Raw genomic sequence first — 15,658 nt, forward strand, 5'->3', positions numbered from 1 at the left:
CAGTACAGCCTATCAGTGAAGGAGAAAAATTACCTGTTTGCAAAAACTTTTTTATTTTTTCAAAATTTTTGGTCTATGTTTATGGCTTTTTAGCAAACAATAAAGACCCCGGCGGTGATTAAGTACCACCAAAAGAAAGCTCTACTGGTCTCAAAAAAAAAAAAAATCAAATGTGTACAGTCTTCCATGACCGCGCAATTGTCATTCAAAGCGCGAGAGCACTGAACTATTAAAATTGGCCTGGGCAGGAAGGGGGGGGGGGGGGTCAAAGTGTCCAGTAGGCAAGGGGTTAATCCCTTCACTGAGCTACCTTACTAAATAAGCACATCATGAGCGGTAGGTTAATGAAAATCTGTCAAAATAATGTCACCGATGTCCCAAAGGCCGGCTGAATGTCCCACACCCCGGCTCTGTCCATACAGAAGGTGCTGGGCGTAGCGCTGCTACCGCGGGCGGCCTCCCAGGAATGTGACACTCAGAAATCAAACACAAGAGGTGCCCCCCCCCCCCCCCCCCCCGACTTCCCTTCACATCCGTCTGCGAATTGTCCCTTCAAAGCCTTCGTGTAGAGATCTCACAAACTCCGCCTCCTCCTGCTCCGCCATCGCAAACCGCGCTGGAGGAGCCAAACTCATTTATCGAGGAGCAAGTGAACGATCGCTCGCTTAAATCGGAATTTCACCCGCTCAATCAGCATCGATCCTTTCCAATCCTTACACTGCTAGCATTAGTAAATAGGAAGGGAGATTATATTCACGTAATATAAATGCAGCGCCGCTGCGTATAACCATCCCGGTGAATCCATCCCTGATCAATATATATGATCCTCTACCAATAACAATCGTCCAATAAACAAACATGTGCAACTAAACAGAACACAATGTAACAAGCGGTGTATAAGTGCTGAATAGGGGCAAGTTAAAGATTCCACTTCTGACTTCTGACTCTTTAATCGATCACAATCGCTGATAAACTGAGCAATAATAAACACGTACTCTCCCCGCCCCCCCCCCCCTTTTGGGTATAGGCTCACCCTTCAACCACCACTGCGACACCTCACACGTGCCCCCCTCCCTTTTGGGTATAGGCTCACCTCACATGTGCTCCTCCCTCCCCCCCTTTGGATATAGGCTCACCCCAGAGAATGTGACCCCCTCATCCTTCAACCATCGCTGTGACACCTCACACGTGCGCCCTCCCCCCCCTTTTGGGTACAGGCTCACCTCAGAGAATGTGGGTGTAACAAGATGTCCGCCTGCCCCCTCTTCTCACTGTACAACAAACTAAAGCATGGAGACATTGGATGAATGGATGGGGGGAGATTGCATTGAATATTAAAAATAAATTAATTCCTGTTCTGTTTCTGGTGCTCTCAGATACAGGCGAGTTCATCTTTCAGCCCCTCCCCCGGACATCCATGTCACTCGTCCCAGAAGGCTGGGGGTGGCTAAATGCCAAGATATACAAGATTCTATGCCTGTATAGCCGAGGTCTAAAGACAATCCAGCTTTTACCAACCAGCAGCCTTCTAGGATGGAGCGACAGGAATATCCCAGGAGGCTGCGGGTGGCTGAAGGTATGTCACTCTTGCCTAGGCGAGAAATAAGGAGGTTGAATTAAAGAAGTTGTATTTAAAATGTCACAAAACATGAACGTTGTTAGCGAATGTGTAAAGGAGGAGGAATAGAATGGCCAGACTACAATGAAAGGTCCGCTTTAAATAATGTTTTCTGTTTGCTCTCCCTCTACATTCCCAATCAGCCAGCTCTGGTCCATGCAGCTGTACAATTCCTGTTATTTCAGTAAGATTCTGCCACCTGCTGGTGATAGAAGGGTATTACCTTCATAAATGAAACCCGAAACAGAACAGAACCTGAAGTGGTTAAATCGCACAGGAACCGGATCGCATGGTACTATCAGGGCTGGAATAGGACAAAAATTTGGCCCTAAACTTCTTCCAGAACAGCCCACTTTAATTTTGAGTGTCCCCTATCAGAGTCCCCCCTTGCATCAGCACCCCCCCCCCTTGCATCAGAGTATCCTCCGTCAGAGTGCTCCCCCTTGCATCAGAGCCCCCCCCCTTGCATCAGAGCATCGTCCATAAGAAGCTCCCCCTTGCATCAGAGTATCCTCCATCACAGCGCCATCCCCTTGCATCAGAGTATCCTCCATCAGAGCATCGCCCCCTTGCATCAGAGTATCCTCCATCAGAGCATCACCCCCCTTGCATCAGAGTATCCTCCATCACAGCGCCATCCCCCTTGCATCAGAGTATCCTCCATCAGAGCATCGCCCCCTTCATCAGAGTATCCTCCATCAGAGCATCACCCCCCTTGCATCAGAGTATCCTCCATCAGAGCATCACCCCCCTTGCATCAGAGTATCCTCCATCAGAGTGCTCCCTCTTGCATCAGAGCGCCGTCCATCAGAGCGTCGTCCCCCCTGGATACAAAGCAAGGTCTATAAAGACATGGATGAGTGAGTTTGGGGTGGAAGAAGTTGACTGGCCTGCACAGAGTCCTGACTTCAACCCGGTAGAACACCTTTGGGATGAATTAGAGCAGAGTTTGGTAATTTTTTACCCTGGAAAGCAGAGATCCATGCTTTTTTTTCCCCCTTTAGCCACTTCCCGGCCAGTGCACGACGAAGTACGTTGGCAGAATGGCACGGGCAGGCAAACTGCCGTACAGGTAAATCCGTTTAAAATTACCACCCTGGTATCGCGTGCCAGTCAGGACCTCCGTGAGTCCGGTCGTGGGTCCCGCGAACTTGATCGCCGCGGGGATACCTGCGATCGTCTTCTGCCTAGCAAGAAGTGACGCTGATCTCTGCTCCATGTGATTGGAGCAGAGATCAGTGTTCACTAACACACAGCCCAGCCCCCCACAGTTAGTAACACACCCCTAGGACGCACTTAACCCCTACACTGCCACCCCCTTCACTGCCAGTGTCATTTACACAGGAATCAGTGCATTTGTATAGCACTGGTTGCTGTATAAATGACAATGGTCCCAAAAATGTGCCAAAAATGTCCGATGTGTCCGCCGCATTGTCGCAGTCACAATAAGAAAACGCTGATCGCCGCCATTACTAGTAAAAAAAAAAAAAAAATTATTAATAAAAATGTCATAAAACTATCTCCTATTTTGTAAACGCTATAAATTTTGCGCAAACCAATCAATATTTGCTTATTGTGATTTTTTTTACCAAAAATATGTAGAAGAATACGTATCGGCCTAAACTGAGGGAAAAAAAATGTTTTTTTTATATATTTTGGGGGATATTTATTATAACAAAAAGTAAAAAATAATGATTTTTTTTCAAAATTGTCGCTCTATTTTTGTTTATAGCGCAAAAAATAAAAGCCGCAGAGGCGATCAAATACCACCAAAAGAAAGCTCTATTTGTGGGAAAAAAATGTGGTTCTGGGTAATTTTCTAGCAAAAAATGATTTTTCCATATAGGAGAGGAATGTCGGAATCGGCCCGGGTGGGAAGTGGTTAATGAGGACGGAGCTGCATTAATTTGTGTCTTTTACATCTGCCCCGGAATTCACCTTGTTTTGTTCCTCGGTGCTTTTGCTGTACAGCGACTTTTAAGAAGCCAGACTCCAGATGAACGCACTTCTCTCCGGGTCGCACTGATGCGATTATGTCATTTAAAAAGTCTACTTTTTTTTTTTCCCCGTAACAATCACCGGACCCGAGCCGGCCGCGTAATGACATAAAACCACTGCTGGCTCCGATGGACAAGAACCATTTTTTTTCCCCATAATGCAGCTACTTTACTGTCTATAATGGAAGGACATTGCGTTCCGGCTGCCGGGCAACAAATTACAGGGATGTACAGAATACAACGCCTACCTCTGAAAACTCCGCTTTGCAATTATCTCTGCATGGCTGTCCTGAAGAATATCACCTGAGAAAGACGGGAAAAAAAAGGGTCATAAGAGGACATCTGGACTTTTATAAACCTGACATGAAATTAAAACAAAACAAAGCACATCCCTCTATAGCTTGTACTTGTCTCTATCCGGAGCACTAAGCGTCATTTTCTGTCTGCTGCCTCCTTCCTCTGCTATCTGCCTCAGTCACTTCTGACAAGTTTACCTGACACCGAGAGAAAAAAAGGTGACAGGGGAGGGAGCTCCAGCACACAGCCTGTGATTGATGGCCTCAGCTCTGTCCCTGTGTGCTGTATGAAGGGGGGGGGGGGGGGGGGGTGTCTCTTCCCTCCAATCATCTCTTCTCTCTCTTTTTTACAAGTAATGGCGGCGATCAGCGATTTTATTGTGACTGACACTATGGCGGACAGATCGGGCATTTTTGGGACCATTGTAATTTATACAGCAATCAGTGCTATAAAAATGCACAGATTTCTGTGTAAATGATACTGGCAGTGAAGGGGTTAACCACTAGGTGGCAGTGAAGGGGTTATGTGCGTCCTAGGGGAGTGTTTCTAACTGTGGGGGGGCTGTGTGCGACACGTCACTGATCTCTGCTCCCGGTCACAGGGAGCAGAGATCAGTGACACCATCACTAGGCAGAACGGGGAGAGATGCTTGTTTACTTTACCCGTTCTTCCTCCCCGTGACACGATTGCGGGTATCCCTGCGGCGATCGAGTCCACGCGACCCCCGATCGGACTCATGGGAGGTCCCGACCGGCGCGCGCGATTGCATGGCGGCAAATTTAAAAAGGGACGTACCTGTACGCCCATTTGCCTGTCCGTGCCATTCTGCCAATGTATATCAGGGCAGACGCTCGACACGGGACCCGGAAGACAGCGGTGATCACTGTAGTAGCAGCAACCAATACAGCGATTTCCAGATTCCACAGGGCAAGCGTGACATACGCACCATCCCATTGGTCCAAGCTGGAGCACAGTAATTATGTGCATATCTGAAATTCTCCTTCGCTTTTTTACCAAATCCCTCCAGCAGCATCCACATGTTGTTAGAGATGCTTACCTGTTTTGCTCAGTCTTGATTGGCCGATACATTTTGTCCCGGTTCCCAAAGCAACGACTGTCAACGAAACGGAATGTTTTATCGTTAGAGGATAAGAAAAAAAAAAGGCAAAGCTTCTGGATGAGTCTAAAAAGAAGCACTGCGCCACCTGCTGGACAGAGAGAGTAAAGCTGGTCATACGCTATACAAATTTTCTTACTCACTTTTATTTAGTTTTACCTTCAAATATGTAGTATAAAGGGCCGGCCTAACTGCGTTTACATGGAAAGTGTTCAGGTTTGACCTCATATTATATGGTTTTGGTAAATATAAAGGAAAATTTAATAAGAAAATTGTATAATGTATGGCCAGCCTAAGTTATAAAAACTGGGGAACCAAAAGCAGAGATGATGCAAAGCAACCAAATTCATCTCTCTATTAAAGGGGTTGTAAATCTTCAGTTTTTTTTTCTTTTTCTTTCACCTTAACCACTTCAGCCCCGGAAGATTTTACCCCCTTCCCGACCAGAGCACTTTTTGCCATTCGGAACTGCGTCGCTTTAACTGACAATTGCGCGGTCGTGGTTCCCAAACAAAACGGACGTCCTTTTTTTCCCCACAAATAGAGTTTTCTTTTGGTGGTATTTGATCACCCCTGTGGTTTTTATTTTTTGCGCTATAAACAAAAAAAAAAAAAAAAGGAGCGACAATTTTGAAAAGAAACGCATTATTTTTTACTTTTTGCTATAATAAATATCCCCCAAAAATATATATATATAAAAAACATTTTTTTTCCCCTGAGTTTAGGCCGATGCGTATTCTTCTACATATTTTTGGTAAAAAATAAAAATTAAAAAAAATTTGCAATAAGCGATTATTGATTGGTTTGCGCAAAAGTTATTGCATCTACAAAATAGGGGATAGTTTTATGGCATTTTTATTAATATTTTTTTTTTTTAAATGGCGGCGATCAGCGATTTTTATTGTGACTGCGACATTATGGCGGACACATCGGACATTTTTTGGACCATTGTCATTTATACAGCGATCAGTGCTATACAAATGCACTGATTCCTGTGCAAATGACACTGGCAGTGAAAGGGATAACCAGTGGGTGGCAGTGTAGGGGTTAAGTGTGTCTTAGGGGCGTGTTGCTAACTGTGGGGGGCGTGGCTGTGTTGTGTACATCACTGATCTCTGGAGCAGAGATCAGTGTCACTTGTTGCTAGGCAGAACTGGGGAGATGCTGTTTACATCCGCATCTCCCCGTTCTACCTCTCCGTGAGGCGATCGCAGGTATCCCCGCGGCGATCGAGTGCACGGGACCCGTGACCGGACTCACGGAGCTTCCCGTGGGCACGTGCGCGCCCCTGCCGCCTCTTAAAGGGCAACGTACACGTATGTGATTTTGCATGAGGCGGTGGGGGAAGCGCATCCTATGCATTAAGGTGAAAAAACATCTAATAGTTACTGGCCCCCCCAGACCCCTGATTTACTTACCTGAGCCCTCGAAAATGTCCCACGTCGAGAACGTGCTGGCTTCTTGGCTCTTCATTGGATAGATTGATAGCAGTGCAGCCATTGGCTTGAGCTGCTGTCAATCAAATCCAAATGACGTGGCCGCCGGGGGGGGCGGGACCGAGACCTAGTCTATGGATGCAGAGTTTATGAGACGGGAGTGCGCCCGCAAGGTAACCCCCCTCGGGAAGCTCTTTATTGCGGGGAGGAGCTGAGAGAGCCGCCGGGGGACCCCAGAACAGGAGGATCGGGGCCACTCTTTGCAAAACGAACTGCACAGTGGAGGAAAGTATGATATGTTTGTTATTTAAAAAAAAAAAAAAAAAAATTAACCTTTACAACCCCTTTAGAGCCGGTTCACACAGCGGGCGATGCGAGGCGACACGACTCGCCTCGCAAGTCGCCCCCGTTCTGTACAATGGAACCGTTCTGAGAGGAGCGACTCGAGTCGCTCCGACTCAGAAAAAAGGTTCCTGTACTACTTTTGGGCGACCTCGGGGCGACTTGCATTGACTTCTATACAGAAGTCATTTGCAAGTCGCCGCCGAGGCCGCTGCAGGTCGCGGCGAGGCAAGTCGGAGTCGCCTCGCCTGCAGTGTGAACCGGCCCTTAAGTTCCTTACTTTAGTTTTGTAATAAATATTGTGTATGAATAATACACTCTCTGCACACAGGACACTCCTACTGAACCATAAACCAGTATGCATCATCTAGTGAAAAGCTTCATAAACTCTGGAACATGTGCTTGTTGGTCTCTAACCAACTGATTGAATGTTATCATCTCCCCTCGTCCAATCACAGAACGCCTTGTACTCTGTAAAAAGTGTTTGTGCACCTTTGTTTTTTTTTTATAAAAACAAATATATAACTGTAGAAATCACCTTTCTTGGTGCAGGGCGCCCCCTGTGCAGCATCCACTTGTATGACAGCCGCCAGCAGCGTCCATTCTCTGCTCGGGTCCGGCTGGCCTTGCTTAGGTAACCTGGTCCGGTAATGGTCGTAGCACAACGCCGCGATTTCATCCGCTGTCCATGACCTGTGCCAACACAGAGCCGGTCACATTAAATGCCAAATAATTACTCCGCCTATTAAAAGGTCGACTCCGCCTAACGCTGATATTTCATTACTCTCCGGGATATTCCCCTCCCCCTCCCAGAATTCTAGATGATGACGTCACATGCCTTCCATAATATAAGGATCCTGCTGAAGGAATCAACCAGTCAGTATTCACCCAAACAGGAAATATCCGTTTTATATGGAATTATTTAACCCCTTCAACACCGGGCACTTTCCTGCCAAGGACAATTTTCAGCTTTCAGCGCTGTCAGACTTTGAATGACAATTGCGCGGTCGTGTTACACTGTACACATAGGACATTTTTATAATTAAAAAAAAACATAGAGATTTCTTTGGGTGATATTTAAAAACCACTGGAGTTTTTATTTTTTGCTAAATAAGCGAATAAAAATATTAAAATGTTGAGGAAAAAAAAAAGTATTTGTCTTCATTTGGGTTAAAAAAAAAATAAAGTTTTGCAAATAATCTTTCTTCATAAATTTAGGCCAAAATAATGTATTCTGCTCCATTTCTTTGGTGAAAATAAACCAAATCAGTGTATATGATTTAGTCTGTAGGAAAGTTATATAGTCCCCCAACTACGGGGTAATAACCACTTACCTCCCGGGCACTTTCACCCCCTTCCTGCCCAGGACAAATTTTCAGCTTTGTCACACTTTGAACGACAATTACGCGGTCACGCTACATTGTACCCTTATGGCAGTTTTATCATTTTTTTTTAGACAGACAGAGCTTTCTTTTGGTGGTATTTAATCACCTCTGGGGGTTTATTTTTTGCTAAGGAAATGAAAAAAAAAATAATAATAATTCATTGATGTTGGCGGATGAGGCTGCCCTGATTGGCACATACAGGCAGCACTGTTGGGACTGCACTATTAATCAGGACACTAATAATCAATGCCCCGATTATCAGTGCGGATGTCTCGTTAACACAAGCCAGATATCGGCTCTCTTTTTCTCTCCTCACACTGTCAGCATGAAGAGAGAAAAGCCAATAACTGGCTTGTATTTACATCCATGATCAGCTGTCATTGGACACAGCTGGTCACATGGTAAAGGGCCGCTGTGATTGGCCCCTCCCCCTGATCTGTGATCAGCTGAGTCAGGGTGAAGGCAGCATAAAGAATAAACAGCCACCTTTACTGAATGATTATCTGTGATTGGCCACAACCTATCACATGGTATAGATGGGCCGTAATTGCCCTCTCTGTAGCATATGAACACTGTGACCAATCACAGAGCAACAATAATACACAATGAATAGCATGAATCCATTGGGTACAATTGTAATGTGATCTACTGTGATTGGTCACAACGATCACATGGTACCGGCAGCAGGCTGGTACATTGATCCATCATGGGCTGTGTCCAGTGGCAGATCGCCCCAAAAGCACGGGCCATGGGGTGAGCACATGGCACGTTCTGAGGAGGACATCCACCCAGGACTAGAGCGGTCCCGAATAGCATGCTCTTCCTGGCGCCAGCATACCATTAGATCGCAAGGCCATGATAGGATATGTCAGCGCAAAAAACCCTGTTGGTAGTTGGATTGGCGGAAGACCCAGAAGTTTTAGGTTCTGTATTACTGGTACTTGTAGTGCCTATAGAGTTGTCCCAATACAATCCAGAGCAACCTGTAGTGATAGATCCTGCTATGCTGGGACTTGCAGTGCCCCCAGAGCTCTCAGCTCTCCCGATATAATCCAGGGTAACCTGTGGTGGCAAGTACTGCTATGCTGAAACTTGTAGTGCCTCTAAAAATGCCAGCTGTGCTTGGACTGCCCTATGCAAGGCAGGGCAACCAGTGGTGATTATTCTGCCATGCTGGGACTTGTAGTGTCTCCAGAACTACCAGCTGTCCCTGTACAACACAAAGCCACCTATGGTGTTAGGTTCTGCAATGCTGCCATTTGTGGTGCCTCTAGAGCTGTTAGCTCTCCCAAAACAAGCCAGATCGACTTGTGGTTCCTGCTATGCTGGGACTTGTAGTGTCTCCAGAATGGCCAGCTGTCCCTGTACAACCTAAACCAACCTGGGGTGTTAGGTTCTGCAATGCTGGGACCTGTGGTGCTTCCAGAGATCCTAGCCGTCCCTGTGCAGCCTAATGCAACCAGTGCTGATTATCATGCCATGCTGGGACGTGTAGTGCCTATGGAGCTCTCAGCTGTCCCAATTCAAGTCAGGACAGCCAATGCGGATTATCCTGCCATACTGGGACTGGCAGTACCCCCTAGAGCTGTCAGCTGCCCCAATACAAGCCAGGGCAACCTGTGGTGATAGGTAATGATATGCTGGTACTTGTAGTGCCTCTGGAGCTCTCGGCTGTTCCGCTACAAACCAGGGCAACCAATGCTGATTATCCTGCCATACTGGGACTGGTAGTACCCCCCTAGAGCTGTCCTAATAAAAGCCAGGGCAAGCTGTGGTAAATATCCCGCCATGCTGGGACTTATAGTGCCACTAGAGCTCTAAACTGTCCCAATGCAAGCAAGGGCAACCTGTGGTTTTAGGTCCTGCCATGCTGGCACTTGTAGTGCCTCTACAGCTGCCCTGTACAATACAACACAAGCCAGTGCAACCAGTACAGATTATTCTGGGACTTGTAGTGCCTCCAGAGCAGACAGCTGTCCCAATACAAGCTATAGTGACAGCTCCTGCCATGCTTTGACTTGTAGTGTTCCTGGAGATGCCTCTCTTCATATAATGCAGAGCAAGTCCAGCCAACCTGAGGGCCCCCAGACACGCTGGAGGTTGTAGTCCCACAGGTCCTGTTTGTTTATTTCTGTCCATTACCCAGCCATGCTGTTCCTAGGGTTGTCGCCCTCCTGATGACGTCAGGACGAGCAGTTCCTCACGGTGAGATATTTCGGGGCCTCGGTGTCAAGTTCCCTCCTACAGGAGAAGCTCGTAGAGTTTCCCCTCCCCCGCCGTTATCACACAGTATCTGCATTGCTGGCCCAGCAAACAGAAAGCCAAAAGCATTACGGGCGAGGTAGAGGGGCATTCTGGGAAATGTAGTTCCGGAGGACGAGGGAAGCCTGGAGAGATGGCCACACGGCACTACAACTCCCATAATGCACCGCGCTCCTCCCCTCGACATCTGTGACAGGGATTTGACCGCGGAATCCAAATGTATGCTGTGCTGTTAATAAAGTTTTCTATAAAAACACATTCCTCTCACTTCTGTCTTTCTTATTTATAAAATACATTCTTGTCTTTAAAAGGAAAAGGTTCTAAATAAAAGCACTGCCACTCCTATCATTCCTAATGGCGGATTTGATGAGGTGACAGTGGCCCTCCGTTTATACAGCACCGCCATTCCTTTCATCAGTCCCTGGCGGCAAAGGAGCTTACACTTTAATGCCACTCCCAGCTAATACACATATTTCACGATATCCTTATTCTCCAAAATCCACTACGTCAAGTGAAACTAAAGGCAAAACTTTTTTCCATTTTGCATAAAGGAGGGTTTCCCCTCCTGCCAGGTTTTTGTTGCCATCTGTGTCCCATAGGAGAGATTTGTCTTCACTTCCTGTCCTATAGGCCAAACAGGAAGTGAGGGGATCCCAGAACTAATGACCCCATTGAAAGACCCAAATGTGGGATTCTCTTTTACTTTGGTAAACAGGATTAATAGAGAGCGCCTTAATGGGGGGCACAGGAAGTAATAAAAACCTGACAGGGGGTTCTAATCCCTCTCCAGTCTATTCAAAAAAAGTTTTGTCTTTAGTTACGTGTTAAGTGGCTAAGTGGTTAGCACTTCTACGGTTATGGATCCCAACCGCGGCACCACCTGCATGGAGTGTGAATGTTCTCCCTGTACCCGTGTGATATACTATTGGCCCTCGTATATGCATGTGAGTATACTATTGGCCCTCGTATATGCATGTGAGTATACTATTGCATAGTTGCCAACTGTCCCGAATTTCGCGGGATTAGGACATTTGTCCCGAATTAATTTTGTCCCGGGAAATGTCCCGCGAAATTCGGTTTGTCCCGGGAAATTGAATTTCCCTGCTTTTTTGCCGCCGGCCGCTAGAGGTCGGCGGCCGTTGTCTCCGCTAGAGGTCGGCGGCCGTTGTCTCCGCTAGAGGTCGGCGGCCGTTGTCTCCGCTAGAGGTCGGCGGCCGTTGTCTCCGCCGGCCGCCATTTTTAAGAAGACCAGAAGTTGGTCTACACCTGTGGCGCCGCCCACCCCCGCTGCTAGTGTGTGTTTGTGTCAGTGTAAAGGGCGGTGGGCAGCGCCACAGTTAAATGTCTGTGCGCGGCAACGGCGGCATATCGGGGGCCAGTCTGTCAATGTGGATGTCGGGGCGGGGGCCAGTCGGATGTCAGGGGCCAGTCTGTGGACTGTTGTAGGGCCAGTCTGTTTACATTGTAGACAAGTGTCATTTCTTCAGTGTTGTCACATGAAAAGAGAGAAGAGAAGATTTACAGAAATGTGAGGGGTGTACTTACGTTTGTAAGATACTGTATATATATATATATATATATATATCATATATCATATATCATATATCATATATCATATATCATATATCATATATGAACAACACAGCCCAGTGTACAACATATACAATTACAGAACACGTCAACAGCAGAAAAACACGTCACCCCCATAGTATATACCAGACTGAATGTATAATATATATAATGATCATATTCCCCACAGAGAAGTAAATATAAATAGATTCACTTTTTTTGTGGTAAATATGATTATTATTAGGACCTGTGTGATGAACACCCTAAAAAACAATGAATAAGATACACAGGACCCCATCATATGTCCTCTTATCCAGTTTGCTCAACTAAATCCCAACCTTGTAAAACTAACACAGGTCACTATAGGGAAAAATGTTTTTCTTTTTTTTGGTCTATAGATATATATATATATATATATATATATATATATATAATATATGAACAACATAGCCGAGTGTACAACATATACAATTACAGAATTACAGAGACATCAACACATCACCATAAAACCACATGTAGCTGTCCATAGATATCCCTTAGCAACCACTACAGCCCATAGCAACCAGGCAGATTCCATAGAAACAGTAGAAATACACAAATATTGTATCCAAAAGTAGGAAAAAAGGGGAGCAGGGGATTTTTATGCGGTACACTTTATAAAGAGACAGAGATTTCTTATAAAAGAATTCATAGCTTTAATATTTAGAAATATATTAAAAATATTTTGTAAAGACAAAAATAGAAAATACACTATTTATACAAAACAGTACATGACATAAGGCATAGGGGATCCTGAAAATGTTAGTTGCTGAGAATGATCGTATTTCCTCCCGACATGTTTCGCGTTTTTGCTTCTTCAGGGGAGTATGCAACTAACATGAACATAAACACAAAGAAAAAGTTTAAGAATACATAATGTACATCTATGCCGTACAATTAAGTACACATACAATTCAGGACATTAAATATGAAATTAGTCTCAATGTGCTTAGTCCGAGGAGGTACAATGCTTACCCAGGTATAGTCATTCCCAACATCGCAACACACAAGCCAATAGATGGTGGAATAGGTGGCAGAAATTATGGGACAGGATCAAGTGCTAAAAACAACCCAGCCCCATGCAGGGCATAGATGGAGGTAGACAAGCGCTAAAAAGATCAAAAACAAAATCCAGAGATAAGTGCTGAGTTTACAAATCCAGCACAGACATTGAAAAGTGTTACTTTGTAACAGAAAGGGTAAACGATAACATTCCCTCAATTATAAGAGGGAATTGGGGCTGAAGAGCATGCCTCCATATTAAGACAAGAAATACTGATTATCAGAGGAGTGAAACAATTGATTGTAATTATAATTAGGGTTACGTCTAATTAGTATATAGGTCATAAAAGGTAACTGTTTGGGATATATAACTTGTATGCTGTTAAAAATAATAAAGAGAAATAAAAATTGTTTTTACCTGCAGTTATAGTCAAAGATGAAAAAATTAGTTCCATGTGATAATATTGATGCAGTACAGGTGCAACAGGTCACAATGAAAAAATCAATCGATTCATTGTAGTGTTTTGTAAATTACAGAGTGCAGCGCTATGCTGCCACTCTAAGCTTGCTGAACCTACAAGCAGATAAGGGGAAGGATGAAATAGATATAGGTATGTATGAGTAGGAAAAGATGTTACAGCAGTATAGAGTTCAACTGAAAAAATATATTTACCAAACAGAAAGGGTCAGCGTGGCGGCAGTGTCTGTGCTGAACCTGCACTACAGGTGAAATAACAGCGCTGCCTTTTAAATCCCCCATCCATCGAGCCGGCGTCTGACGTCACCGGCTCGATGCGGACAGCCATAGGTGGAAGCAGTGAGCATGGAAGCAGTGAGCATGTGCAAAGCCTTTCGAATCGGCATTTGAACTACCAACCCCATAATGCCTCAGTGCTGACACGAGGTTTGTTTGGATAGATGCTGATGGAGATGGGGCTGCGCTGGCTCTCCGCCCTTAAAGGGGCGGGAAGACAAAGGCCAGCATAAGGGGCAGATAAAGCGGCGATTGTCATGGCTTCCAACCCAAAAGCGGATTACATGTCCCCGTCCACCTCAAATCGGGAGCCACCTGGGGAAATAACCCAGCGGCGCCCTTGGGTGTCCATATGCCCTTACATACTTGGAGCCAGGGGAGAAAAAAACAGAGGATCCAGTCCCAAACCACAGGATAGTAAGGCTTAGGAATGCGGTGTAGGGAAGAAGGGAGAGAGCAAAGCTCCTCAATGTGGACGGGACTCATAGAGAGCAACAGAGATCCCTAAGTGTGCAGACCATGAAACCCATCTTGGGCCAAGCACAGCGAGACATCAAGAAGCATATAGTGCATGTAAAACAATAATAGTAATTAGAAATGACATTTGTTGATATAAAGAAGTATTTTTAAATATGACATAGACATGGCAATAAAGAAAATAAAAATAAAAATTGAAAAAATAATAATTGACACAAAATAAATTGGGAAGGGGGTAAGGGAAGGGAACAGACAAGGGGAAGGGGGGGGGGGTGGGAAAAGGATGAACAGAAAGGGAAAAAGGGGATGTCACTTCTCTCTCTCCATGCCAGGTTCCACGGGGGCTCACAGCTGAGGCAGGAGGGTCCATGAAACAGACAAGCAAAAATTAGCTATAAAAAAGATCTGTAGCTTATATTTTCATTGAAACCAGGATATTTTGTGGCTTTTAGGGTAAAGATCCACTTGGCTTCAGTTTGTAAAAGAAGCTTATCCACTGAGCCACCTCTTGAGTTTAGAGGTATATGGGCCAGGGCTGAGAATCGGATCCAGTTGGCATATATTTTTTAGGCACAGATTGTGTTTAAAAAATATATATTTTTACTATGTTTTATTGTATTTCCTTTTCTGGAATGGCAAGTCTTACTGTTATACTGTAATGTTACTTTGTTTTATTGTTAACCATCATTTGCTTAACACGGGCTGCAGCACGAGCTTATTTATCATGACAGCAACAGCGTTTGCTCCCACGATATGTAAAGCTGTGACTCATCCACTAGCCCACTGACACCATCACTGTCCGCTGCCCTACTGACACCATCCACTGCCCTACTGACACCATCCACTGCTCTACTGACACCATCCACTAGCCCACTGACACCATCACTGTCCGCTGCCCTACTGACACCATCCACTGCCCTACTGACACCATCCACTGCTCTACTGACACCATCCACTAGCCCACTGACACCATCACTGTCCGCTGCCCTACTGACACCATCCACTGCCCTACTGACACCATCCACTGCCCCTACTGACACCATCCACTGCTCTACTGACACCATCCACTGCTCTACTGACACTATCCACTAGCCCACTGACACCATCACTGTCCGCTGCCCTACTGACACCATCCACTGCTCCTACTGACACCATCCACTGCTCTACTGACACTATCCACTAGCCCACTGACACCATCACTGTCCGCTGCTCTACTGACACCATCCACTGCTCTACTGACACCATCACTACTGACACCATCCACTGACACCATCACTACTGACACCATTCACTAGCCCACTGACACCATCACTACTGACACCATCACTACTGACACCATCCACTAGCCCACTGACACCATCAC

At 45.6% G+C, this 15,658-nt stretch overlaps 1 protein-coding gene and 1 long non-coding RNA gene across 2 annotated transcripts in view; both read right to left on the reverse strand.

Moving 5' to 3' along the window:
- Positions 1–10,541, reverse strand: part of ADAT1 (adenosine deaminase tRNA specific 1) — a 34,030-nt gene extending 23,489 nt beyond the window's left edge. The window contains 4 exon segments of the mRNA XM_077451364.1: positions 3,864–3,918; positions 4,970–5,026; positions 7,346–7,500; positions 10,335–10,541. Of these exon segments, the coding sequence (XP_077307490.1) occupies positions 3,864–3,918; positions 4,970–5,026; positions 7,346–7,500; positions 10,335–10,342 (275 nt within the window). The 5' untranslated portion in view covers positions 10,343–10,541.
- Positions 10,542–12,792: 2,251 nt separating this feature from the next.
- Positions 12,793–13,629, reverse strand: LOC143941527 (uncharacterized). The gene is made up of 3 exons (XR_013264222.1): positions 13,483–13,629; positions 13,038–13,171; positions 12,793–12,895 (listed from the first exon to the last, which is right to left on the reverse strand). It is a non-coding gene; the product is annotated as an uncharacterized LOC143941527 (long non-coding RNA).
- Between the last annotated feature and the right edge of the window lie 2,029 nt (positions 13,630–15,658).

This window comes from Lithobates pipiens, unplaced genomic scaffold, assembly GCF_037356315.1.
Source record: "Lithobates pipiens isolate NorthernLeopardFrog02 unplaced genomic scaffold, aLitPip1_a1.2 Scaffold_10, whole genome shotgun sequence".
In the NCBI taxonomy this organism is placed as follows: Eukaryota; Metazoa; Chordata; class Amphibia; order Anura; family Ranidae; genus Lithobates; species Lithobates pipiens.